Consider the following 21,749-nt stretch of genomic DNA (forward strand, 5'->3'; position numbering starts at 1 on the left):
CAGATTGTTCTCCTGGACAAGCTGCTGGATGACGTGGCCGATTGGCAGTGGGTGCCCTCTGTGCTTCATCACTTAGTACCATCCACCGGGCCTCCGCTCTAGATTCATGCTGCAGTGATTGGGATGACTCCAGTGTCATCTGAGCCATTGTGTCTGGTGGAACGAGCTTTCTGTGGCTTTGATAACAGCCTGTGTAAATGCGGCAGGGGAACCAGGCTCTCTCAGTGATCCCTGAGGATTTGTTCCAAGAATCCAACTCCTATACTCGCCATTTGACATGTCCTTGATGAAGCCCGGGGCGGGGAGGCCCTACTCAGTGTGCCACTCATGGCCGTGGGGAGTGTTTCCAGCCTTCCAGCTCCAGAAGACATCAGCTTGGTACTCCTCCTGCTGAGCCAGAAGGCCCTAAGTTCAAGTCCCGACAGAGGACTTGGCTTTATTGGTAGTGCTGATATTGCTGCAATGTAATAGGTGTTGGTTTAGAGAGGTGTCAAGCTCGAGGCTCTTCCTTTCATCTCTGGCAGCCCTCCGCATGGAAGTTTTCATGAGAAGCAGCCTGTAGCTCTAGCGTCCGTGCCAACACTCCCCACATCCCACTGTCCAGGGAAGAGGCTCCAGTGTCCAGCCTTGCACAGGAGCTCATAATGGCAGCTCCATTTACTCTGTACGCACAGTGTACTGCCAGCACATATCATGTCACCGCCCAGTAAATGAAAGGTGCTTTAAAAACGCCTGCCTCCACTTCATTGTGGGATGACAGGGGAGCCACTGAATCCTGCCGTGGCCGGGAGTGCTTGAAGGAGAGCTTTCACTATCAGTTTTGAGCTGGCTGCAGAAATCCTTTCTCTTATCACTTGTGTAACGAGGGAGGGCACAGCAGCCAGGCATTCATGTGAAGGCAAAGCAGGGACTCGTTGCCAAGATTCAGTAGTAAACCTCTCCAGCAGGACTCCAGTGAGACAGTGATCATGTGCGGCCATCGGGTCCTTCCTGGTAGCAGACAGCCCGTGATGCTCTGCTTGGGAATTAAGTCAGCCTTCATCAGCGGAATAGTTTATGCATGAATCGAAACTTCAGACCTGGCTGAGTGAGGGAAGAAGCAGGATCTTAGCTCTTTAAAATGCTGTAGCCAAGGAAGGAGGAGGGGATAGAGGAAATAGCAGCAAAATAAGACTGGGGAAGCAGGGAGAGATTTGAGAAGCTGCGTGAGTTGTTCACTCGGGTTTTCCAAGGAGCCAAGCTCTCTAAAGCATCTTCTGGCGGATATTAAGAGAGAGCTGCGGAGACGGGCACGTTCTCCTGAAGATTGTCATGCTGTACCTTTAAGACTGTCTGACAGAGAACTTGGGCTTTGCGGTCATCTGCGCGTGACGGAGTATTTTGGGGAGTTGTTGAATTTTCAGGTCATGCACCCCTTGTTTCTTCTTTCCTCTTTCTCTCTCTCTTGCCCTTTCTTTTCATTTCAAAGAGACAAAGCGACTTCAGTTTGGAGCACAAACATATGATCCGCACATGGAAATGTGGTAATTTGGATGCATTCATGATTGCAACAGATTGAAGAAATTAGACGAGACAAAGAGCTTTTTTTGGAAGAGGAGGAGGAGGCAAGGAAAGGAGGGAGGGAGAGTGGGTGAAAGAAGGGGACACCACCGAAAAAAGGGACGGCCGTGACACGCGGATGCTAAATATATCCTGTAGTAATGGAGAGGGACCGGATTTCAGGTAGGCTACTGATCCTTTTTATATGCTGTAGTTTCCCTCTCTTCTGCCTGCCCCTCGCTCACCCTGTAGCTTCTGCAGATTAAGGAAAGACGCAGCCAAGCTCTGGTTGGATTTCCAGGAGCCCTTTCAGTGTTGTTATTATTATTATGATTTGTTTGCTGTTACCCTCTTTTATCATTTTCCTCATTTTTTCCCTTTGTTTTTTTCCTCCCCCTCAGTCCGTGAGGGAGACAGAGCTTCCAACAGGAGCACGGGGGGGGGGTGTGGGAGAAAGAAGCCTTTTTCTGGGTCTGGATTTCATTTGTCTTTCTCGCTCTTCCCATTTCCCGCACCGAATGAGGGGGGATGAATGCTGAGGCTGTTAGCTCAGCGCTCGCAGTCGGGGAGAGAGGGAGAGAGAGGAAAAATCTCCTGGCTCTTGGCATGAGGTTGCATTTATATTGCAGAGGTCGGCTCCTTCATTTGCCTGGCTGCGTATTGTGGTTTGAGAGCTCTCTCTGCCTGCCAAGGCTTGTGCTAAAGACCATATCTTCCCCTCTCTTGCCCTCCAATAATGCCTGTAATCGCTAAGCAGAGAATCGGTTGCACTTCAGGAGACTCCAGGATGGGGCCTCATGGCTACACAGGCATTTCCCCCTCAAGAGCTTGTGCTGGTTACATAACCCTGGAAAAGGGGCTGATTTCATGAAGTTAACTCGGTTGTGCTTTGTCTGGTTGGCACACTGTATCTGCTGGGGGAGTGGGAGAGCCGACGGGGTGAAGAGGTGGAATGAATAACTGTTTAGTTCCTGTACTTTCTGGCCAATCCCAGTTACTGGTGCTTGCCTAAAACAATCCCCGAACTGCTGCTGGGTGCATGCACGATGTACAGCGGCAGCATCTCTCAGTGAGTAGCACTTGCTCTGTTTGCAGGGCCTGTAACTTGGCTGTGTCCTCAGCATCCAGTCACTGCTGGAGCCAGACTAAGAACAGGGCTAAGTCCCTCGGGAGCACGGAGGCGCCAGGAGAGAGGACTCGAACAGAGGAGTTCAAGTGCATTTGGAGGGCCAGGTGCCCAGTGAGCTGCCACAGGCAATGGCATGGGCAGCCCCGCCTGGTCTAGCCCGGGTGGTGGTTCTCTGCTCTTCCTGGCTCTGCTTCATGCTGGACAGCAGAGGGGTGGGCTGCGGTGCTGAGCAGGACCCCTCTTACCGGCTCGGGAGCCTGCACGTTCTTCTGTCCTCTCTGAGTTGGCATGGGTGAGGCAGTGGCTGGGAGGGGCAAGGCAAGCAGCCCAGTCTCTGGGGCGTTCCCGACTAGGGCTGCTGGGCACCAGCTTTGGAGAGGAAACCACAGACTGGGAGGAAGTGTTTGAGCCAGGGTGGAGGGAAGCAGTGGTCAGGGGATGCTGCTTCTGTTCCTAGGTTAATGTGGGCCACATAATCCAACAGGGTGGCTAGCCTAGCCTTGTCCAACACATCTGGGGGCTGGGCAGACTCCCATCATACCAGAAGGTGCTGTATAAACTAGGAGCAGAGAGCATTGGGCAGCTTTCAGCATCTGTCGCTCTCTTGGACATGAGGAAGTTAAATATCTTTTCAGAAGCTTCTCCTCACTCCATCTGATTATGTAACAGTGCTTGGTTGGCATCTGAAGACTGGGGATAGACAAGAGCCCAAGCCAGCTGAGACAGATCCATCTAGGAGGGGCACAGCCTGGGAGTCGTAGGGTATCTGCCGCTAATGCCAGTGGGACCTGCTAGCATTCCCCACTGCCGAAAGTGAGGACGATGGACGCACACATGCTCGCTCACACTCTTGCTTTTACTCCTGCTCCATTTCAAAGCATCCTGGATGCCGCTCATGACTCAAAGGGCAGTTTCTGTGTGTCAGAATACCAGCCCTGGGCCACTGTCCGGCCAGCCTCTCCTGGGGGCAACAGAAAGCAGCTGAGTGGGGTGAGGAAGCTCTGTAGAACGAAGCCAGTAAATCCCTGGTAATCTGGACCCGGGATAAATGGCTCTTGCATTCCTGATATTTGCCCTCTTAGAGCAAGGCAGGACTGGGGGGAGGGGGAGTTGCAATAGGAGCTGGAGAAACAGCAATGCTGGCAAGAAACTGAACTCCAGCCTTTGTCCCTAGTCACACAATATGAGGCATTCACTACCTTCAAGAGCAGCCTCAGAGCTCAGCTCCCAAGAGGCCCTGCTCACCTTGGGAACTACCTGACACAACACAAATGCAGCTGCTGAATATAGCACAGTGCTGGCCAGCTTTGCGTTGGACATCTCCTGCCCTCTCTGGTCCGAGATGCCCAATACTGAGACTAGCCTGTGCTGTGGAGCTAAGGGAAGGAAAGACGCCAGTAGAGGTGTATTTGTGTAGCTCTGGTGAACCTCAACTGTCACTAGCAAGGTATGCAAATGGTTGTGTCTGCTAGTGACTTAGCTTGTGTGTGCCAATGACCCTGCTGGAATTTGATGGGTCTGTGTGGATGCCAGGGGCCTTGATAGCTGAGTTGTACAACTGCTGGGTGGGAAGCCAGGCATGAGAGCCCCATGAAAGTTTAAATCCCGATGACAAGTAGGTGTGGCAGTTGATGTGCACCAAATGAGGGAGCTGCGATGGAGTGGGGGAGGGAGGGCATTAATATGGGACACAACTGGCCCCTTTTTTGCACTTACGGCTTAGGCTTGGGAGCGTCTCAGTGGAACAGAAAGTTCCAGGTTTTGTTCTCGCTTCTGCATTTAAAAAAGTTCTCTCTGAAGGGCATGGACCCACTTCACGCTGTTGGTGAAACAGGGCTTTCCTGAAGGAAATGCAGGCAGGGACGTGGGCCTGTTTGCGAGCTGAAACACAATAAGGCAAAGAATGGTTAACAATAAACAATGTCCTTGTGTTTGGAGAGGAAGCAAGAATGTGCTGGGTAAGATGCTTTACAGCAATGGTGGAGAAGGGGTTAAAGGTAAGCTTAGACAGACAGGATGTAGGAAAATCCTGTGAAGTGAGCAGCAAGCTGACTGGTCAGACGACATCTTCGACATCATTGTCAGTCTCTCAGGTTTCTCCTCTAGCATTGGTTCCTGGGCAAAGCTGCTGGGTCTACAAGGTCCCACCAACCATTGGCAAAGCCAGTGGCACCAGGCACCCGACAGCCACATGTGTCCCACGGACTAGATCCTTACTTGGGCTCTGACTCTGTTCTTGCACACACCAGCCTCACTCCACTGCTCTTACGGATGCATGCTGGAATACTTGGGAGGAGAATCCAGCCCACCGCTTTCCATTTGGCCCTTACCCATGGAAGCTGGTTGGCTCCTGCCTGAGTCAAGGCCTTGTGATTTGGCTGTTCCTGCTCCAGATGTGACAGGAGCTGACAGTTCAGCTGCTGGTGTCTAAGTCTGAAGCATTTGCCTCCTGCACGTAGTGCCAGTGGTTCTGCAGTGCTTGCAGGAGGAGAAAGCCCAGTGATTAAGCAAAACCTGACTCAGAGCAGCACAGCAACACAGAGTGAGGGAGAGGATGAGGAGGGGGAGGGCAGTGACATTTCCCAGTCAATGCTCTGGCCATGAATGTGGTTTTAATTCATGTTGCACCACCAGGTTGGGCCATCATGGGGTGGGCATGAATAGCTCATCTGACTCAGCTGTTACCCGAGCCCTGCAAAGGGCCCTAGCATGAATGCGAGTTGAGCCTCTACCCTATATTATGGCTAATGCAAGTTCAGAGAGCTCCATTAACATGGGCCGACAATGTGAGGTCATGGTTGGCAGGGCTAACCAGACCTTGTCATGCATCCACAGATGCATCTCAAGTAGAGCCAGGGAGGTGATCCTCCCCCTCTGTGCGACGCTGGTCAGGCCACAGCTGGAGTACTGCGTCCAGTTCTGTGTGCCCCATTTCAGGAGGGATGTCGACAACATTGAGAGGGCACAGAGGAGGGCCACCCGCATGATCCGGGGGCAGCAGGGCAGACCCTGCATTGAAAGACTGCAGGACCTAAACCTGTTCAGCCTTCACAAGAGAAGGCCGAGGGGGGACCTGGTAACTGTCTATAAACTCACTGGGGGGACAAGAAGGGTTTAGGGGAGACACTGTTTCCCCTAGCACCCCCCTGGCATGACAAGGAACAATGGACACAAGTTATTAGAGAGTAGATTTAGATTAGACATCCGCAAGAACTACTTCACAGTTAGGGCAGCCAGGACCTGGAACCAACTTCCTAGGGAAGTGGTGCTGGCTCCTACCCTGGGGATCTTTAAGAAGAGGCTGGATGCCTACCTGGCTGGACTCATTTGAGTCCAGTCTTTTCTCCCGCCCAGGTGTGGGGTCAGACTTGAAGATCTACAAGGTCCTTTCTGACCCTACTTCTATGATTTAAATGTTGTTCCTTTAAAACTTTCTTTTCTTCTCCTATTCTATAAAGGTCTTCATCCCAGGCTGATATCTGCCACATGTCTGCTCCCCTTGATGGGAGTAATGTACAGTTGAGTGCAGTTATTATTATTCTGTGCACATATATTACTATGCGCTTATGGCAGAGAAGACAGATCATAGGTAAACATCTTCCATGTGGAGCAGAAGGTTTGGTCCTTATTCCTGGAAGGGTTTGTTCCATAATTTTAGACCTGGCCCTTGAGAGAGCTCCAGGTCCTGCATTGACCTCCAGGGTGGAAAATGCCTCTGTCTGCATCTATCCTGGGCACCTAATCCTGATAATTGCTTTTGATACTATTTTGATATATTTACTTTATTTAGCATATGTGGTTTCAGCATATTGCTTCTGCGTTGTAAATGGACATAAGTCAACAATGTGGGACATGGTTTGAATTTGTCCGCAAGAGCATTTGTTGTCATTGCGAAGGCCCCATTGGTATAGGTTTGAGGCACGGTGACTCTGTCTAGTTCAAAAGTGGTTGAGAAGTGCCCAATAACAGCGTGCCTAGTTAAATCCTAGTTGACTAACTGTAGGGTCAGAGATGAACTAGTGATTGATTGGTGCTTGTGCTGACCATTCTTCGTGCCACTAAGTAAGGAAAAGTCGAAGGGATTTGGAAGGTAAACCATACTGGGTGTCTTGAGGGGCAAGGAAGCTATTGGTGGGTGGAATATGTCCCAGTGCACTGTCAGTGTAAGATTATCCTGGAGTCTGGCTAGTAAGTTTGCTTCAACATTTGTGTGGCAGAGATGACGGGGAGCAATATTACCAAGTACTGCTAACTATGGGAGCGGAGTGGGGTGCAATGTGCCTGACACAAAATGCATTGTAGCATGTAGTTGGGTGTCCACTAATTTGCTGTGGGATGAATGAACCCATAAAGGGGCACAGTATTTTGCAACTGAATAATGCAGTGCAAGAGCAGATGAACATAGTGTGGAGACATTTATTTTCACATAAATGCTCATTTTTTACACTATAACTCTGTAGTCCATTTTAATCGAAGCTATCTGACTCACTAGTGTCACCTGACACTGAGTCTCGCAAGAGGACACAGTGTTAGAAAGCACAGGCTTGTTTAAATTTGTTGTCATCAGAGCTATCTTCTTTTGTGTTCTGGAAAGGCCTGAATGAATAGCTACAGGGAAGGGGTGTTCTTGAACCATGATTTATTTATACTCCTTCCTGTCTTTTCTAATGGTCAGGACAGACTGCTTGGCAGCTGGTTGGTTTCTAATGGTGAAATTGCTTCCCCTTCCTTCACTTATCCTAACACTCCAGTTATAAAGGGCCAAGCTAGGTTTTATTAGCAAACTTGGTTAGAAGCTGATGAGATGACTGTGGGTTTACATGTATTGAGAGGTTTGGGGTGTGGTGGGGAACAGGTGCAGTCTGTATGGAGGATACCAGGTCCGAGATGAATTATTGATCATGATTTTAAAAATGATTTGTAGAGAGTTAATAAATGATTAATTGGCCCTTATAACGTGGTTGACAAAAGGTGTCATGTGTTACATATGGTTCGTAAGTGCATTGCTAAAATATGTCTAAAAGCAGCCTGCTGAACTCATGAACAGATGACTAACCATTAGTAACACCTCTGCCAATAACTTTTTAAATGGTCTCATTTATAAATAGTTGATGAAGTAGGACTGCCAGAGGCAGCACAGACAGCATGTGCTAGCAGAGATCTCTGTGGTCAGGTGTCTATAATGACTGAATGCACAGGACAGATGGTCTTTAGTGCCAGTCAGCTCCAGACAGGCAGTGCCAACCCCAAATGAACCTCAACATTTAGGAGAATGATTGGGGCAGTGCCCCTAGGGGCAGGGGAGTGATTGGCAAGTGCCACCATGTCCTACTGCCCTTGTAAGGAGGGTTTTTAAAACTCGTATCACTCTGAATGCAAGAGGGTCTGATTCTGAATTCCCTCCAGCAGGCTCTTCCCCTGGCTAACTCCAGTGATGTCTATGGAGTTGTTCCTGACTAATAGCTATGAGAGAGGAGAATCAGATTCCTTTTGGACTTTAAAAGCCTGCATATGGAAGTTGGCATTTTCCTACCCGCTGAGCCGTTCACGGCAGCATCTGTTCCCCTCCAGAGCCCGTTTGCCTTTTTTCTATTGAGCTGCAGCATTCCTTCGGTGAAGTAGAGTCTGGGCTGGACTGTTATCTGCCTTTGTCATCACGCTCTTGGCCGTCTTCATGGCTGACTCTGCCTGCCCAGGGCTTTGTAGATTCCATCGTGCCCAGATTGCCATTCGGTGCTGAATCGCTTGCTTTGTGCTGCAGTGCCTTGTGGCCCATTATCTAAGCATGACGTGCTGGATGTTGTAGAATGAGTCTTCAGTGTCCTTGTGGTGGTTCTAGTCTGACAGCCTCCCGGATGCATGAGTTTCTGGGACCAGTGGCTAATGTAGGCTGTGACCAAGAAAAGTGAGCTGGTCTGTTCTGACTTTTCCTGGGGTGTAGTTGGGAGTCCACAAGACTATAGAGTCGCTCTTTGTTTATGGTCTCTGTTCTTCACACCTCGCATGCTTTCCAGTATGCTCTCACTTGGGCATTTGTGGCTGGTCAGGCATCCACGAGAGGAGCTAGTGAGTGTTTCTCTCCCCATGCTTGAAGGGCACATCCATCTCATGGTGGCAGCTCTTATATCTGGTTGGGTTGTTGCTCGATCTCCTTTGTACAAACTCCTGTCTTGCACACAGCTCAGCCCTCCCCTTGTCACAGGAGTGACCCTTGTGGCACTTGCTCATTGCAACCTGAACAGCTCTGGTGTATGAGCTGTGTCACTGCCCATGGTACCCCATCCTCTTCAGTGCTTCAGTAGATTTCCTGAAGCCCGAGAGAGTCAGATAGGGGTGAAGGGAAGACATTTTCATGCAAGCCAAACTGTTTCAAAGGTCCAGCATACCACAGTGCTGAGCTGGAGCAAGTACATAGTTGGGGAAGTATGTCTGGGTCAACACATGTCTTCTGCAGCCTTAACAGTCCCAGAAGCTTGATATGTGTGTGTCCTATTGGCCTCTGCATGCAATGTTTGCAGCTTTGGCTAACGTAATACATTTAAGGGAGCGTCAGCACCTCATGCCACAACTCCTAATACTGTGCTGTGTATTCTGCATAGAAGGGAACATCTGGCAGCCAGACCTTCTCTGATACGATATTTAGAGGAGGAATGGTCCAGTGCATAGACAGGTTGCCTGAGATTTGGGAAACCAAGATTCAATTCCTTTCTCTGCCACGGATTATTTGGGCCAGTCACATAGCCTCAGAGTTACCTAACACCCATGGATTTTAGTGGGAGTTTGGTACCTAAATATCTTTGAGGATCTGGACTTTAGTTTCTGTGTGCTTCAGTACCCTACCTGTACCCTGGAGATTACAGGGTAATCTGTGTGGTTTGACTAAGTATTGTGAGGATAAATGCATGGAAGGATGCAAGATGCTCAGATACAGCAATATGTGGTGGATTCAGATGGCTGAGCAATTAGCTAGAGATGCTCAAGACAGACTGTGTGTGGCTGGGTGGTCACCTAGAGAAGCTCAGGTGCTGGAGAAGAAATTAGTGACCCAGTATAGGCGGCACACTCCCCTTCACACTCAGGCTGAGCTTGGGCCTTCAGTGTGATGCCTGCAGGCATGTTTTATGACAGAGGCCTAACCCCTGCTGGATTACCCAAGACCTTTGCTTGCAGTGGCAGGGTATCTTGGCCAAGTACCCACCCCATAATGAATTTCCGTTGCAATATGACTGGGGTTTTGCCTTCCCTTTCTCCTACTCTCTTGAACCAGGCTGAACTCTTCAATGAGTTTTTTGCCTCTGTATTCCTGAACATGGATCAAGACAAATCTCCCAGTTGCATAATAGATAGGCACAGGAGGAACACCCGCCCACCAACCGTCAGCACAGACCTAGTAAAGGGACACTTAGAGGAGCTGGATTTGTTTAAGTCAGCAAGCCTGGGTGATCTTCATTCAAGGGTGTTGAAGGAAGTGGCCAGTGTCATAGCAAAGCCACTGGCATGGCTGTTTGAGCACTCCTGGTGCTCAGGTCAGGTGCCAGAGGACTGGAAAAGGCCCTGTGTGGTCCCTATTTTTAAGAAGGGGAGGAAGGAGGATCCGGCTAATTATAGGCCAGTTAGTCTCACCTCTCTCCTTGGGAAAACCTTTGAAAAAATTATTAAGGATCACATTTGTGGAAGGCCAGTTGGAAAAATGAAGCTGAAGGCCACCCAGCATGGGTTCATAGCAGGTAGATCCTGCCTGACTAACCTTGTTTCTTTTTATGAACAGGTCACAAAATGCTTAGATGCAGGAATAGAGGTAGATGTCATCTACTTGGATTTTAAGAAGGCCTTCCATACGGTATCTCATCTTATTCTCAGAAACAAACTGAGTGGCTGTGACATAGATGATTACATGGTCAGATGGGTGGCAAATTGGTTTAAGGGTCGCACTCAGGGAGTGGTGGTGGATGGGTTGGTACTGACCTGGAAAGATGTAGGCAGTGGGGTCCCCCAAGGCTTGGTCCTTGCTATTCAATGTCTTCATCAGTGACTTGGATGAGGGCGTGGAGAGCACTCTGTCCAAATTCGCAGATGACACAAAATTATGGGGTAAAATAAACACACTAGTGGGAAGGGATTGAATCCAGGTGGACCTGGACAGGTCATAAAAGTGGGCAGAAAAGAATAGGAAGCAGTTCAACAAAGACAAGCGCAAAGTGCTGCATCTAGGGAAAAGGAATCACCAACACACCTGTAGGCTGGGGGATGACCTTCTCAGCAGCACAGCAGCAGAAAGGGATTTCGGAGTCATTAGCTGACTCCAAGATGAACATGAGTCATCAATGTGACGAAGTAATCAGTAAAGCTAACCATACCCTATCATGCATTAGCAGGTGCATCATAAACAGGTCCAGGCAGGTGATACTTCCCCTCCATGCGGCGCTGGTCAGGCTGCAATTGGAGTACTGCGTCCAGTTCTGGGCATCACAGTTCAAGAGGGATGTGGATAACCTTGAGAAGGTCCAGAGGAAGCCACTTGTATGTTTAGGGGCCTGCAGGTAAGGCCCTACGAGGAGAGACTGAGGGACCTGGAAGAGAAGGCTAAGAGGGGATCTTGTGGCTGTTTACAAATTCATCGCATCGGGGAGTGGGGGGTGGGTGTGGTGGGGGGCAGATAGGAATAGGAGATGCTCTCTTTACCAGGGCACCCCTTGGAATAACCAGGAACAACAGCCACAAACTGATGGAGAGTAGATTTAGGTTGGACATCAGGAAGAACTTCTTTACAGTAAGGGTCGCCAGAATCTGGAATGGGCTTCCAAGGGAGGTGGTGCTCCCCGCTACCCTGGGGGCCTTTAAGAGGAGACTGGACAAGCACCTGGCTGGTGTCATCTGACCCCAGCGCTCTTTCCTGCCCAGGACAGGGGGTCATACTCGATGACCTATGGAGGTCCCTTCTGACCCCAACAACTATGAAACTATGAAACCACAGAGCGCTGCTATTATTTATTTGCCTGGTGGTATCCTGGGGGGGGCGGGTTCCCCTCAGGGTTATGAAGTCCTAATAAACCAGTGGTCCCAAGTGCTGAATCTATGGTAAATGCTTGCCATTTTCTGCCCCAGGTGTGGCTTGCCATTTGAGCAGCAGGTGAAGTAACCCAGTAAATAAAGTTTTGTAAAGCATGTTGTGGTCATTAACATGGCAAAGGCATATTAGGGTCTTGCAGATGTCAACTTCTCCTTGGCTGGGAAGACCAGATGCAATTTGACAGGTGAGCAAAATATCGTTAGCTTTTGCATAATCACCATGACATTGGTAGTTGGTAAGCAGATTTTGCGGCTGGACTGATAAAACCATCTGTGGCACTTTTGCAAAACTGTGTTACATAATGGTAACATCTTTATTAATGAAATGATTGCATCACCACCAGGTTCCACAGGCTAAAATGTGCCTTGTGGGGCAAACTGCAGGTCCAGTAGTAATTTATTTGGGCCTAATAAATATAATTTTTCCCTCAGACCTGCCTAATTTCATGGTGTTTACAGGAAGAAACATCTGTATGGGGTCTAATCCTGCCACTGGCCTCAGGTAGACTCCAGAGGTTGCAGGTCATAACCATGGACTCACAGGAAGTCCATTCCTTGAGATGGCACAGAAAAACTTGTCCTTGGTTCTCTGATAATTAAAATACATCCCACATAGCATGTGGCTGAGCTGCTGCAGTCCGTTACTACATGCTGGGGGCAACAAGAGCTCAGTCAGGTTGTGCAATGATCCTGTGCCCAGCATGAATTGCTGTAGTCACCCCTGTCCATACTAGACTCCAGAGATGCCTCTTTCTCCAATTCAGCCATCCTCACTGAAGAGACAAGAGTTGGTACAAGTTCCCAGGGAGCCCTCTTTCCCAGAGTCTCCTCCTCTGCAGCAGGTAGGACATAGTGAGCAATGAAAGGCTGCAGAAACAGGCATAACTGCTGTAGGTATCTCCTGTAGGAGATTTTGGCCCAAAGGAACCATAATGGCCTCTGGTTTCTGGGTGCTTCACTAGAGCCATCTTGGGCTTCCTACTGTAAGTACCTGCAAGTCCCACTGGCATCTGAAAAACTCAAGCCCAAGGGGCTCAGATTGAGCACTCAACAACCAAGCCTGCTGAAACTGGTCCAGTTCAATTCATATACCACCCTTTCTCCCTGGAGGGGCCTTCACCACAACTGCCTGTCCAGGTGCTCTGTTCTCCCTCCCCATGGAGGATCCTCTGGGATGGTTTACAGAGCCAAAGGCAGCCCTGATTTCTGGCTGCCCATCATCTGCTCTCTGGCACTGTTCAGCTGCAACAAATGCTCGCTGTCTTGTTTTCTGGAGAGAGAAGAACCATTAGTTTTTATTAGTTTCAGATGCTTTTCTTTTCAGGGCTTTTCCAAGGCTGCATGTTTCAGGCCCTTAGTCATGACAGTGGAACAGTGGTTTAGGGATGCATAAAAATTCCTGCTAACAGGAGGCTGAGTCTCTCATGTGGGAAGCGGGAGGGCCCAGGGGCATGTGCTCAGTAGGTACTGGTCTTTGTCTGAGCTGCTTATTCCTTGCGGTGGGGAAGAGCAGATGGCCTGACTGATGTACGTGACAAAGAATGATTCACGGAGCTGCTGAACCTCCCAGATAATGCAGCAGGGGCCTCTTGAGCCTTCAGGATGTGCTGGAGCAATGGAAACTTGCTAAAGCCCTTGTTATGGGCAAGAGTGTAGGTGTGTGCCTGCATATGCATGTGTGTGCATATGCATGTTCAGGTGGGTCTGAGGAGCACAACTGAAAGGGTTAAAAGTGTCTTCTCAGCCAGGTGATTACTCTTGGAGACTGACAAGAAAACTAGCTAGCTCTCAAACAAGGATGCTTCTTTTCTGTGCAGAGCCTGGCCAAGTCTGCAGCCCCAGACTCTGGACAAGCCTCATTCCAAACCCAGATGTGGATACTGTCACTAGGGCCCATTTCCTACTTTATTCCCAGTCTGACAGGAGCAGCAGCATCACGCAGCTCCTGCACAGAATGGCTCCACCTTCAGGCAGGTCAGATAGTGCCTTCGAGTGACTAATGAGCTGGATGGGGACTTGGGACCATTGGGGTCTGTTCCTGTGTCTCCTGCTGTGGATGGAGGAAGCAAAGAGCACTCTGTAAATACACTGCTGGGTGCTGTGGCAGAGTCAATATTGTGCCTTGTTGCGACTCCCAGGACATAAATTCAAGCCTTACTCTAGACTTGTGCTGATCACTGCTCCTAGTCAACTCAGCTGGAACTAGATACCAGACCATTCAGGCTGGGAAGTCAAGAGTAGCCATGAGTGATACAAGCCACAGCACTCCTTCGTGAGCTCTTCACTATAGAAACTGGTGGGTCACAACCACGCTAGCCCAATTGACTGTTAGGCTCAGGCTGGCCTTTGGCTTGAGAGCAACACAAGTCATCGTTTGGGAGTCATCTGTGTTTTCAAGAGCTTAACCCAGGAAGGGTCCTTCCCTTGGAGGCTCTTCCATATAAACATATACATAAAGGTCAGAGTAGAGGCTAGTGTAAATACTGCCCTAAATTCTTTCGGGGAGAGATTGTCCTTGTTACATACGTGTACAGCTTCCAGCACAGCCCTTGCACTCTAGATCCATAAAAATAAGTGTTTAAGGGAAAGGCAGGTAAGGAGAAGGTGGAAGAGAAGGGGGGAAGGTGGAAGAGAGTGTTTGAAAATGGTTTCAGGAAAGGAACTGTCTCAAAGAGTAGGCCATGGTGGCCCAATTTCACAAGCTATGGCTATTTAATCATGTTGGGTTGCCTCTGGCCAGAAGCTGGGGAACAGCTGCGGTAGCATATCTGTCAAAGCCACATTTCTGTCTGGTGTCTATGGAATGAAGAATAAACCAAAGAGCAAAACAGCTTGTTCCTGGGGACGGAAGGATTGCAGTCTGGAGGTTCCTGTATGAGCATCCCATGGGAATCAACTCCCTGCCCTCTCCTTTGTCAGCCAGACCTCAGGCTGAAGAAAAGTTAGTGCTCACTGTTCAACATACACTAGGGACATCCTGTTGTGTTTCCATGGGCTGTGGCAGAGAGAAAGGAAGTAGCCCCAGGAAAAGGGAGGGAGCTGGGGACAGGTGTGCTGCTGTGGCTGGATGCTGGGGAGCTCTGTCTGATGGGTGCAGCAACCAGAAAAGGGTTGCCAGTTGCAGAAGTACATGTGGTGCATACTTTGGTTCTGCTTAGAGGTCCCGGAGACTCAATGAGGCTGCTCCAGCATGGGCAGTTGCAGAGAAAGGTCACTTAAGGCTGGGTGCTGCAAAGTGCAGAGCTGAACTTCCCACGGGCAGAGATTGGCTTGGATTGGGCCCCACGAATCTAGCAGAAGTGCCCGGGGTGTGCAGTGCTGTGTATTGCATATACGCATACCCAGGGATAGCCCTTTCCTTTGATGAGCCACTCAGACAAAGGGTTGCAAGCATCGAGAGGTGGAGGGGCTCGCTGGAGCGTCACGCTGATCGGTGCCAGTGCTGGGGCTAGAACACAGGTCTGTACCACCCAGCTGGGAGCCCCCCTGATTGAGCCTGTTCCCTATAGGAAGTGGCATCTTAACCAGGTGGTCTTGCACTCCTGGGTGCCTTAGAAAGTGCCACACAGGCCAGATGCCCCTTTACAAAGGGATGGGCACGAAATCTCCCTATATAAACAGGACCAACTATGTGGGAAAGGGTATCACGGCTGGTGCCTGGTAGTGCATACAGGAAAATCCTCAGGTCAGCTGGTATTTCAGTCCAGAGAGGACTAACAAGAATGGTAGTAGCAGACAAGGATTTCCCTCATTTTCTATGGGGGTTTTAACAGCTGTAAGCTTGTAACCAGGTTTCCAAGGGGCAAAGGTAGAAGTGCTGGTTCCTAAGGGCACCAACCTTGGCCTCTTCTTCCAACCAAAACCTTCCCTTTCCATTGACTCATTCTCCATTCTCAGTCGTGCATTATGGCTGGGAGCTGGGAGGCTGGAAGCAGGGGGAGGAGGAGCAGCGCTGGACTGGGAGCTAGCTGGTTTAGGACCTGGATGAACCGAGTGGGCTAGTCAGACAGATGGATGGGCCGCAGGCATCACGACTGGCAAGATCCCTTCAGATGCATGAATTTTAGAACAGACAAGGTTCTTTGGGTATGCTTGAATTTAAAACCGGCGGTCTGATTGCAAGTGAGAATTTAAAACAAGAATCCTGAGGCTGTTGCGTTCAGCTGGGCTGGTGCCAGTAGGTGGCAGTGTTAGCTTCGCAATAGCATCCCAGGCCCACCCCAGAAACAGCAGCTCTGCTGATGCGGTGGTTTTGTGTTTCCCATGTAATTCATGGGGAAAGCAATGGCTCTTGGGCTGCTCCAGACAGCATCGCCCAGGAGAGCTTCCGGAGGAGGGAGGGTGTGTGCATGCAGCCTTGCCTGTGTGCCCAGGCAGAAGGAAATGGGAGAGAGCAACGAAAGGACAATAAAGGGAAGGCACAGCAGGGCACAAGCTCCCACCAGCCAAACACATGGTGCTCTCAAGGACATCGTATGCCCAAGGACCTCTTCAGTGTCACGGCGCCGTGCTTATTCACGACGCTCCATGTTAGCTCTTGGAAGGCTCTGAATTGCTTTAAAAGCTCCCTCTACCCCTGGGCACAGGCTTTGATTACACGAGTAGAGGCGAAAACAAAGGATTATATTTTTGTAGATACGCAGGAGAGGCAGAGCATTAGTGGGGATTACAGCGGGGGGGGGGGGGTCTAGTTAGACTGAGAGGGGGAGAGAGGAACTAACAACTGCCCCCATCTGTGCGTTCCCGTCTGGCACAGCAAGCGGCCAAGCAGAACATGATACTCATCTATTGTTAGGTCTCCTTCTTTCTCGGTTCAGTTCTGGGAGCCACGTCCCCTCCAGTTACCCCAGCTCACAGGTTGCCTCAAAACCCTGATCCTGAGAGGTGAACAAAGAGTCCTTGCAAGTAAAGATGGAAAATCCTTTCAAGCTTATCCGGCCTGTCTGCTTGGAGTCAACGCAGGATTGCTAGCATTTTGTCCAGCAGGCTTTAAAAATCCCAGGTGGTGGGGATTTTTGTCTCCTCCCTGGGGAGACTGTTTGCAACTACATGCATCAGCGCTGTCTTTCATATTAAGATAGAGAATTTTTATATTATAATATTATATTAGAAATGTATCATATTAAGATACAGAAATAGAGATATACGATCATGTTTGTTCTGTGGGAAGATGCTGTGAGGTAACATCAGGCCCTCGGATATGTTTTCTCCACTGCTCTTTGCTTTCCCTGCTCTCTGGTCCCCATACCTGACAGGTGGCAGAGATCTCCAAAGGTAGTCGAGCAGTGAGCCTTGTCACACTGTTAGAGAGGTCTGCTCCTGGCCGTCAGCCCCTGGCTTTTCCTCTCTTGATCCTAATGAAAAAGAGCAGACGTGTGCACACAGGAGTGTGCATGTTTATACAGTTCTTTTCAATAAATTAAGCCAGATTTGTTGGTAATAGCCATACATGTGGAATAGCAATAATTTCAATAAGTGAACGCAGCCCTGAGAACCTCAAGGCTACAGCCATCTCCCCTCTTTCTTCACCGTTTGCTGCCCTTTGTGAAGTTGGCTTCCAGTTGTCTAAAAATATTGTAATTTTATCTTTTGCAAGCTACTCAAATTACAAGGGACCGTCACCCATTCTTCTTATCAGCAAGCCTAGGTTTAAGTTCCAGGGGGAGGGAGTGTTGTAGTGGTTACCTTATAAAACTAGCGGTCTGGCTTCTCTTCCCACCTCTGCCATTGATTCACGCTGTGACCTTGGTTAATTCCCTGAATGTGTGTGCTGTAATTTTCCCATCTGGAAACGGCCCCTTCTTCCCAGGGACAGTTGCTTTAAGGCATATCCCTGGGCAGCACTGTTGTTTGTGGGGTGCTGCCAGTGTGAAACAGAAAGGCTCAGTGTCCAGATAATTGCTGCAGGGGGGAGGACAAGGAGCAGTGGTCTTAAATTGCAACAAGGGAAATTTAGGTTGGATATTAGGAAGGACGTTCTCACTGTTAAGGTGATTAAGCAGCAGAGCAGGGGTTGTGGATCTTCACCATTGGACTTGTTAAGAACACGTTAGACGGACGCTTGTCTGGGATGGTTTGGACACGATGCTCCTGCCTGGAGCAGGGGATAGGACTAGATGAGCTCCTGAGGGCCCTTTCAGCCCTGTTTTGCTATAAGTCTCTATATTGCCAGAACCCCCTCTTGACGGCAGGGGTGGCACTTGATGGTAAAAGCAGCTGCTAGTCCCAAGTGGGCAGAGCAGAGCTGGGGAATGATTGCAAATTTTGCCACAGACCTGAGCAAATCTCAACTTCATCTTGGCGAGCACAGACAGAAGGGCAAGGTATGAAATGTATTCCTGACCTTCCCAACTCTGCCTCAGGCTAGTGTTTAGAGCTGTAGTGTGAGGAGCTCGCTGTGGGGGGCTCTCACTGTGGCTGCTGAAGAGCCACTAGCCAGCTCCTGCCTCAAGTTACATCCAAGCGAATACAGCTCACAGGCTGCAAGTCTCCATCTCTGTTCCCCTCATTAGTCGGAACCATCTAGGTCTCCTCGTATCACCAGCAGGAACGGATGTGCGGGAGGAGGTGTAAGCCAGCTCATCTTTGCATACCTCCTCCAATCTCCACACTTCCTGTAGACTTGGAAGCTGTCTGGAAGACCTGGCTCTGCCGTCTTTCAGCTCCCTTGGGCAGAGAGTATTCTTCTCCAGTTTACGGCCTGTAGTTTCCATTGTGCTTTTGTCATTTGCTCCTGCTTATATGCCAAAGCATTTAGCAGTCGTGGGCTGCCTCTTGCTTTTCCTTTGCTCATGGCTTCTTTTGGCTCTGTCGGGCCGCTGGCCTGGAGTAAATGAGGTCCAAAATGTCTCATGAGAACTGCTCCTGCTTAGAGAGGGCTCAGGTGTACTGAGTCAGTTGTATATCCTGGAAGGAAAAGCAGGTGACCCAATAAGCAGCTGTGCTGCCAAACCCAGAACATGCAAAGCCTTCGGCACCTCAAATGGCTCCCACTTCTCTCTCCCCATGTATCCAAAAACATCCAAAAGCAGAGCTGATCAAACAAAAACCAGTTCGTCCAAAGTTCTGCCAATGCAAAAATGGCTTTTTGACAAAATCTGTGGTTTTCACGACGGGGTGGGGGGTAGGGGGGAGTCCCTTTTGTTGAAAAGCGGAAACCTGTGATTTGTAATTTTTCAAAGAGAGGATGAAAAGCGTCTGATGGGTGGGGAAGGGAAAACGAGCAATGGAAACTAACCCTGGCTTGAGCCTGGGAGCAAATTGTCCTCCCAGCTGGAGCCCTAGATAAGTGGAAAGGAGGGGCAAATACAATAAACAGCCACTCTCTGTTACTGTTTGGATTACAGTCCTGCCAAGAGGCCCCGGCAGAGCTCAGGGTCCACTGTGCTAGATGCTGCCGTAGTGCCAGCTCTGAAGAGCCAGCAATACGCATGGATAGCAACGCACGTGGACAAGACAGAGAACGAGGGGGAAACAGAGAGGTCAAAGGGACGAGCCTGAAGTCCCACAGCAGACCAGCGAGCATAGTCCCAGGCCTCAGAGCCAGGCCAGGAAGTTTCTTGGGCACTGTTCTTTTAGGGTAGGGGCGAGTGAAGCATGTATAGCCACATTTACCAGTGTCCACGTAGGGCAAGTTATGTGTGGGTACACCTACAAGTGCTGCCATCGCACCTCCAGTGGCAGTATAAATGTAGCCATAAAACCAGTCTTGGACCTAGAGGTGCCTATCTCACTGCTGGATCAAGCTTGGCGATGTGTTCTCAGTAGTGAGGAGCGACTGTGGGGAGGGGAAAGGGATGGATGGAGAAGTTGACTATCTTTACTTTCCTCTGTTCTGTCCATAAAGGGCTTGTAGTCATTTGCTGTTGATGGGAGGGACCAGAAGGTCGGAAAGGAAATAGGATGGCATTGGGCAACTCCAGCCGAGCGATCTGCTTTGCAGGGTAGAGGCCAGTGCCCTAATGCTACTGGCGTCCTTGCTGTCCGCGGAAAGCTGAGAGATGCTTGCGCAGAGGGGCCTGAGGAGTCCACATGCACGGCCAGCCAGCGCGGCTGCTCCCTTTGTCAGGCTCCTGCTTTGGGTACTGCAGGGCACCGGTGCCACCCCCAGCACAGAGCAGTACACAGTGGGGGTGTTTAAAGGTGGCTGTTCATGACAGTCTAGGGGCTGAGCCCTGGGAAGGGAAATCCTAGCAGGAGAATGCTATACAGGCCAGATTTCCACTGCACTGGGCCTGCGTTTACAAACAGGGGAAAGGGAAGCTTTCTAGTGTCCTGTAGCTGTGAGCTCTTGAATATACTGGCTTGGGAGCCACGCCAGAGTGGACCCATAAATAGCACCCCCCGTGGCCTCCCTCTCCTCTAGAAGGAGAAACAGTCAAAGGTTTCTCAAAAGAGAAGCAAACACTGCAAGTTCTGGTTGAGGGGGCTCATGTGCCCTTTCAGCAGGGAGAGGGGAGCCCAGCTGGTCAGTCACCTCCCCGCCCCACCCTTCTTCTCCATGTGGCATTTCGTTTCCGCACTAGCAGAGACCTGGGGCTCCTTTGACTTCCTCCCCTGTCTTAGCAGAGCTGGAGCTTCAGAGCTCTCCTGGCATCTGCAGGGCTGGGCTCCCAGGGCCCTCCCCAGGCCCCACGCTTGGCCAAGGCAGGCATGTTTGATTGCATGCAGGAAAAAGCACAGCAGTTGCTCACATCCTACGGTCAGATGCGAGCAGTGTGCAGCGAGCAGGCTGCAAGCACAGTCCACAGCTTCTGGCTGCCCAGGCACTGACAGGGATCCATCACACCGCACTGACTGGCCAATTCCAGTGGATCAAGCTGCTCTTTTGCTTTAATAAGTACTCACCCACACCCGGCTTGCTCCCCTTTGCTCACTGCAAGTCTCTGCTTAGAGCCTGTCCTTGCCAAGACAGTGGTTGTTAGCAAAGCCTCCATAAGGAGAAGCAATGGGAAGTCCAGTCTTATTGGAACCCAGTCCAAATGACATGCCTGGCATGGCTGTATGCAGCTGTGCTCAGGTCTCCTGCAAGCAGGGTTCCCTATGGTGGTACCAATGCTCCCAGCTGATACTAGGGTGGCCATTTGTCCGGTTTTATTTGTCCTCTATTGATATGAAACTGGAGGCCTTTATGGAGGCCTATTTTTCACTGCTCAGCACCCTTCATTTCTGCCCCCACCACTGCCACCACCAGTGTGGCTGCCTGCGGGAGCTCCCCGCTTGCCGCCGCCATGCCCGCACTGCCAATACTGTCACTGCTGTCACCTGCAGGAGCTCGCCGTGCCCCGCTCAGCCTTGGGAGGTACGTGACGTTGATGGTGGTGGGGACCTCTATTCTTGAGGTACCTTGATGGCCACCCTAGCTGATGCACACATGCTTCATCACAAGTGCACACTGTTCCTGGCAGTTTCTACCACTCTGAGTACATAAAATGAGACATAAAATTGGGGAATGTTTAGGACAAAAAAGATTATCTGAATTTTTGTAAACCTCAGTCAATGCTGAGTTTGTTTTGTGGGTTAAGGTTCAGGTTGTATCTAATTTTATCTAAAACAATTATTCCATTATTCCCAGACACAACACAAGGTCAAGCTCAGAACAGAGAAGAACCATGCTCTGGTCAGAAGGGCACTGGATTGAGAGTCAGAAGATAACAGGTTTTATTCCTCTGTCATCAACCAGCCAGAAGATGCTGGCTGAGTTATTTTGACCTCTTGGCTCCCTCTTCCACCCTTTGACTATTTATCTATTTGACTTTTTATCTATGGTAGTTTAAACTGCAAATAGGGGCTGTCCTATGCTGTGCCTGTGGGCCTAGTATGATAGAGATGCTGACACCCAAGTCAACATCCTCATTAAGGTTCTGGACAGGATGGAGCTCAGAAACATTGCCTCCATTTAAAACCCATGCCCTCCTGTTGGGGCTGCTCCATTTGACATACCCCACAGTGAAATCCTAGTGCTTCTAAGCAGAACACAATTGATTTTTGGAGCACCCTAAAGCAGAGATCT

General features: G+C 49.9%; 1 protein-coding gene across 2 annotated transcripts in view; it reads left to right on the top strand.

Moving 5' to 3' along the window:
- The window catches only part of SEPTIN9 (septin 9), a 241,120-nt gene that overhangs the window by 58,294 nt on the left and 161,077 nt on the right, over positions 1–21,749 (top strand). The window contains exon 1 of one of the 2 annotated variants that reach the window (XM_090059006.1): positions 1,008–1,722. The exons of the other annotated variant lie outside the window; for it this stretch is intronic. Within the exon in view, the coding sequence (XP_089915132.1) occupies positions 1,701–1,722 (22 nt within the window). The 5' untranslated portion in view covers positions 1,008–1,700. Of the gene's footprint in view, positions 1–1,007; positions 1,723–21,749 lie in introns of those variants that run through there. 2 annotated transcript variants of the gene reach the window in all.

This window comes from Crocodylus siamensis, chromosome 8 (genome assembly GCF_052110815.1).
Source record: "Crocodylus siamensis isolate JL-2025a chromosome 8, ASM5211081v1, whole genome shotgun sequence".
NCBI lineage: Eukaryota > Metazoa > Chordata > Crocodylia > Crocodylidae > Crocodylus > Crocodylus siamensis.